General features: G+C 29.2%; 1 protein-coding gene across 1 annotated transcript; it reads left to right on the top strand.

The window, feature by feature from the left end:
• Positions 1 to 3,390: 3,390 nt before the first annotated feature.
• LOC113863300 (mannan endo-1,4-beta-mannosidase 6-like) lies at positions 3,391 to 6,466 on the top strand. Its single transcript, XM_027496832.1, has 6 exons — positions 3,391 to 3,551; positions 3,655 to 3,928; positions 4,512 to 4,706; positions 4,932 to 5,054; positions 5,243 to 5,454; positions 6,007 to 6,466. Exons 1-6 carry the CDS (start codon positions 3,400 to 3,402, stop codon positions 6,437 to 6,439), a joined length of 1,389 nt encoding a protein of 462 aa, XP_027352633.1. The 5' UTR covers positions 3,391 to 3,399; the 3' UTR covers positions 6,440 to 6,466.
• Positions 6,467 to 6,647: the final 181 nt, after the last annotated feature.

Here is a 6,647-nt window from a genome sequence, read left to right as displayed (position 1 = left end):
ATTTATATGTATTTTTTTTTATGTTTCTCTTTATTAAAAAAATTATAAAAAAAGGTATTTATTTAATTTTTTTTATCTATTTTTCATGACAAACAACGTAACTACAAAAAATAAATTATAAAATATAAAAAAATATATAATATAATTCCAAAAAATAATATAAAATGTTCTAAATATAATTAATATATTCTAACATTCAAAAGGGAATGATTCAGTTCCCACTTCACACAAAGTAAGTAATTTTTTTTTTTTATTAATATGCAAGAAGTAAACAATCATGAATAGTTAAGTTACCATTGTCATTGGGTATAGTCTCAAAATCAGAAAATTAGACATTTATATATGATATAGAAATTCTACCACTATAATATTTTTAATATTTTAATCTTATTTCAGTTTAATAGAATTATTATGGATAATAAAATATTTTTTAAATATTTAACATAGTTATATTTATTGAAACTTAAAATAATTTTTTTTATTTTTATTTTACTATGCTTTATTAAAAATATTAATTTTTATTATTATATCTTCATGTTTTAGAGTATCTTAAATTATCTTTTAAGATTAGTTTCTCTAATAATAATAGAAGTAAAAATCATTTAAATTTTATTTATAAAATAAAAATTATATTATAACATTTTATGCTATAATATAATATAAAATATCTCTTTCATTATTAATAGAAGTTAGTTTAAGTAATAAACGATTTATTATCGCTCAAGTAAAATCTTAAGTTTAACTCTTTTTTATGTAAATTTTTTTTAATAATATATTCACTCACTATATTTTTTATATACTTCACTTTAATAATTTATGTCTATTTAGATAAATTATTTTTATATTATAAAAAAATATGTTTATAATTAATGTTTCGTTAGATATTGTATGACAATAATATATTTTTTAAATATATAATTTACTATGATTTATATTTTTAATTTAATATAACTTTACAGTATACGGGTGATGTATTATAAAAATACAAGTGATATTTTTTTTTAGAGTTGACCTTTGTCATTTCCAAGATATTCTGTGGGCCTTTATAAGAAAACATTGCTACGAGCATTGTACCATACGAAGTCCGGTTGGTGTTGTCTTTGGTGCAAACCAGTCTTTGTTTAAGGTAATAATATTAATGGCTTTGGTTATTTCCAACTTTCTCATGATTACGTCCCCACACAAAAATAAATATTGGGTATATATGGCACGAAATATGTAGTGGCTTCGAATCTATTAGATATGATATGATATAAATTATTAAATCATTTTTTCTCTATCGTGATTAAATAGATACTGTAATACTAATTATGAATGTGAGTAATTTATTGAATTATTGACAATTCGATAAAAAAAAACTAGGTTGTTTGAAAATATCACAACACATTTTGTTTTTATATATTATTGGATTGAAATCCATGTTAATATGAGAGAGTATGAATAAAAATATTCTATGATTTTATGAATAAAACTTATTTGTATAAATTTTAATGCATTATATATACGAAAATATGATTATGAATGAATAAAATTATAATGAAAAATATTTTCTGATAAAATAATTGATTACGCTAAATGGGAAAAATATTATTTGTTGTGTGATTGTTTGGTGGCATTTTTTTTAACTCTTTAGTCTTTAATTATGTTTAAAAGTCGCAATTTCTATGTTATCATTGCCAAATATAAAAATTTAAAATCCCCAATGTCAAGTAACTACTTATAAAATCATATACCTTTGTATTTTTAAAAACCTCATCTGCCCAATGAATGCTGAATATGCTTTTTTTTTTAATCTCTAATTTTAATTGATTTTTTTCAACCTAATTTAGTTTTTGTATTTATAAATTTAATAAATTTGGTCTTTTTATTGATTTTCTTTTACTTAAAAATTTCATTTTTTTTATTGATTTGTGTGTGTGTGTGTGTGTGTGTGTGGAGGGGGAGGAGGAGGTTATAATAAAATTAGAACATAAAATCATCTTAAAAGCAGAAAAATAAGAAATATAGTAACGATTTGAAGGATATAAGATATGGATTAAGGTTTGACGAAAGAAATTCTTTAGTATTTTAAAAATTTTGAATAAAATTTGATATTTTAATTAGTTAATTTTGAGTAGAAAACAATTCAACTGATTCAATTATAAATATTTTGAATGAAAGTATGAGAATTCGAAGTTTTTGATAAAATAAAATTTTTAAAAAAAATTAAGGAGGCCAAAGTTGCACGTAGGCTTAAAAATACAATTAAACCTATTATTTTAGATAATTAAAATTAAAAATGAGGAAAGCATGGAAAAGTTAGGAGGCAGATTAAGTAACATTAATCACTTTGGACAGTGAAACCACAACACGAAACGTATAGAATTGTGTTCAAGTATGAGCAACAGCAAATGACTGGCAGAAGCATCACCCATAGTTTCATAAGAAATTTGTTGACTTTTGAGACTGACATTTATTATGAAAATCGTTTTATGTAGAATAATTATAGTTGTTTTTTAATTTTATATTTTAGTGTAAAATTGATATACATGTGTAAAGAAAAGATAAAAATAATTATATATATGGTATTAAATACGATGTTAATTTTTAATTAAATTATGGAACTGATTTATTTACATATAAAAAACAAATATCATAGGCGAGTGGTTAAGTGTGAGCATCACACAAGACACTGATAAATGTTACAATGAAGAGTGCCAATTCAAAACTGACCCTTCTTTGCATTGCATTGATCACTTCATTTCACGTACACTTCTCTGCATTAATTCTCCTACTTCTATTCTACTCAAACTCCTGAACAAAGAATCAACCTCCTCCAAACTGCTTTTAGCAAATAAAATGCATCACATCACACAGTTAACCTTTCTCCGTTGGAAAAATTCTTATCTTAAAATTCTTCACGAAATGTATCTGATGGTGACATCACAACTAGAGTTAATCATAAGGACCTAGTGTTAGATAAGGGATGATAGATACTAGATACTAGGTGAGTTTATCCCATGTATACTTTTAAGTTTTAACCTGTAAATTAATAATATTTAATAATCTTCACATTATATTATTCATATAATACAAAAAATAGCAAGTTCAAATCTAAGAACAAATCTATATTCCAAGGTCTAATTAGTGGAACCCACTTGAACTTACCTTAAAGAGTTAGTGGTGGAGTTTATGCAACTTTACTCCTAAGTCCTACCCTTCCCTGGTCTATCTATCCGTTGCTAAACAATGGAACACAGAAGTTTCTTTGCTTTAAAGCTAGAGCAGAAACATGATCTCCACTTGCACACTACTCTTCTGAATTTGATCCATTTTTATGAAAGAACACGTAACACGTTCACTGATATATATAATGTGGTCCGATAGAGAATGGGCAACGTGGCTAGGTAACCAAGCTCAATGGAGAGATTTGGAGTGTGCATTCCTTCTTTGATCCTTTTTTTTATGCTAACTAAAAGTTTAAGTTCTAATGCATTTGGTGGCATTTTGAATGATGAAGAAGCACTCAAGGAAGGCAACAATGGAATAGAAAATTCTATCACAAATTATCGGTATGTACTTGAAATCCCTTTTCCCTCTAGTTGTTATATTTTATGTTTGGGAATCTATATGTTTGTTGTTTAACCTTGGCACTTGCATATTTGGTGTTTGTAGTGAAAAGGGGGACATGGAAGGTGATGAATGGCAAATGGTGCAAAAGAAAGGAAACCAATTTGTGGTGGATGACAAACCTTTCTATGTTAATGGATTCAACACATATTGGCTTATGGTGTTTGCTGCAGATGAGTCCACCAGAGGAAAGGTCACTGAGGTGTTCCAACAAGCATCATCAGTGGGTATGACAGTTTGTAGGACTTGGGCCTTCAATGATGGCCAGTGGCGGGCCCTACAGAAATCTCCATCAGTTTATGATGAAGAAGTTTTCAAGGTGCTCTTTCACTGTTTTGTTATTTTATGTATTACTACACTAACTTGGTATATAGTGAACAACATTATGTGCACACACACACTTTAGTCATTTATTCCACTCAATAGCGTTTTATAAAATACAAATTTAATAAATTTCACCATTAAATTATGAGATATTATCTTGGTGATCAACCATACCAAATTTCTAAGCTTCCTATGGTAATTGAAATCAGAGTATGATACAGTCAAACATCAAGGCTCCCCTTTACTGTTTTGTTGTTTTATGAAATACTACATTAACTTGGCATACAGTTTACAACATAAAATATTATATAAGAATTAGTTTGTATAAACTATTCAAGAAGAAAGGCTTTAAATTTGTATAACCCCCCACTGCACTATAATAATATTGTCAACTATTTGTTACTTTTGATTGAAGCATGTTAAACGGGTTAGACACCAACCCTTACGAATTGTTTGTTGTGTAAGCTTCTTATGGTAACTGAAATCAGTTTATGATACAATCGAACTTCAAGTTATTAGTTATCAGTGCAGATAATTAGCATTCCTTACGTAATTCCATTTTACTATGGGAATTGCAGGCCCTGGACTTTGTGGTAAGTGAAGCAAAGAAATACAAAATCAGGCTCATATTATCATTGGCCAACAATTGGGAGGCATATGGGGGCAAAGCACAATATGTGAAATGGGGCAATGCTGCTGGCCTTAACTTGACCTCTGATGATGACTTCTTCTCACATCCAACTCTTAGAAGCTACTACAAAGCCCATGTTAAGGCAAGTTCTTTTAAATTAATGCAACAGGCTAAAACCACCATTGGTTACTTTGATTTGGTCCCAGAAATTATAGCTTGTTTGTATTGTGTTACAATGACTAACTGCCTTGAAATTGCAACCAGGTTATGACTGCAGTTATGTTATCTATTATTATTATTATTATTATTTATCTTTTTGATAAATCCTCGTTACTAAGTTGGTTCCAATACTATTTTCACTGTGTAGACCGTGCTCAATAGAGTTAATACATTCACAAACATCACTTATAAGGAAGATCCAACAATTTTTGCTTGGGAATTGATGAATGAACCTCGATGCACCTCAGATACCACGGGTGACAAGTTACAGGTTTGCCACTTGAAAACTTCTTCTGGTTTCCAGAACAGAAGGGAAGGATCATATGGTATTGAAAAGAAAATATATAATGCATTTTGTGATGTCCTATAATACATCACATCAAACCATTGTATTCAAGCAATTAGTTCTTTCCATGATATCATTTAGTGCACTCAATTCAACTACTAACTTATGTATAGGATTGGATACAAGAAATGGCATTCCATGTGAAGAAAATTGATCCAAAACATCTAGTTGAGGTAGGACTAGAAGGATTTTATGGCCCCTCAACACCTCAGAGAACTCGGTTTAATCCCAATGCATATGCTCAACAAGTTGGAACTGATTTTATCAGGAACCACCAGGTTCTTGGTGTAGACTTCGCTTCTGTTCACATGTATCCTGACTCTTGGTAAGTCCCTGTTCAGTAATGATATTGCTTTATTCAAATATGTAAAATTGTCATAAGACTTTTGTCAACCATTTATACAAACTGCTACATTTATACTCTCTTCGGCATTTTTTACAAGTCTCCTTTAAAAAATTTGTATGTCTTTAGTATAAGACCCTTTACAAAATTTTAGAAATATTTATTATTTCTCACATGTACCCTTCATAAATATTACACTTTTCTAATTTCTTAGCAACTACTATGATAATTGAGTTTGAGTTTAAATAGGGATAAACTTGAAATATTATAGTTTTTAATAAATCATGCACTAACTAATTTTAACAACTTTTAATCTGGGAAAAGACCTAATAAACAAGACCAGAGGGAGTATCAATATAACATTCATATGCATGCACATACTTATCTAGTTTGTTTGTACAAGCATTGATAAATTTTTTTAGAGGGTTTTGTCATACACGAGTTTATTCTTTGTCTTGTCCATTTAATTGCCTAACATGTACTCTTTAGACATGAATACAACAATTTCTAACTCAATCGATTCCCCTGTTGAAGGATTTCACAACAAATTGCTGATACTCATCTCCCATTTATAAAATCTTGGATGGAAGCTCACATAGAAGATGCTGAAAAGCATCTTGGAATGCCAGTTGTTTTTGCTGAGTTTGGTGTATCTTCCAAAGATCCTGGCTACAATTCAACATATAGAGACACACTTTTAAGCACTGTGTACAATACCATCCTAAACTCTACAAAGAAAGGAGGTGGTGGGGCTGGAAGCCTGTTGTGGCAATTTTTCCCTGATGGAACAGATAACATGGATGATGGGTATGCCATTGTTCTCTCAAAATCTCCTTCCACCTCGAGTATTATACAACTTCAATCTACTAGACTTGCCCTATTCAATTCCTTGTGCTATACCAAATGCCAGTGGGGTTGTAAGAAGAAAAAATTGTTGGAGAAAATACTCTATCATGATGAACTGTAACACCAGAAGTGGATAGTTTCCAATTGTAATGCAATGGCCATATAAAGCCATGCTTGGATAAATATGTGACATTTTGTTTGTATTAATGTCAATAGTCTGTATAATTTGTATGTTGTGACATTATAGTCATTCAAGGTCACCACAATGTTAAACTAGAAGCGTGCTACAGCATTCATCATTGTTTTATGTTAAGAATATATACACTTCA

This window comes from Abrus precatorius, unplaced genomic scaffold, assembly GCF_003935025.1.
Source record: "Abrus precatorius isolate BTA unplaced genomic scaffold, Abrus_2018 Scaffold3, whole genome shotgun sequence".
In the NCBI taxonomy this organism is placed as follows: Eukaryota; Viridiplantae; Streptophyta; class Magnoliopsida; order Fabales; family Fabaceae; genus Abrus; species Abrus precatorius.
The sequence above is the reverse complement of the archived record's forward strand: the minus strand, read 5'-3'. Positions and strand labels throughout refer to the sequence as shown.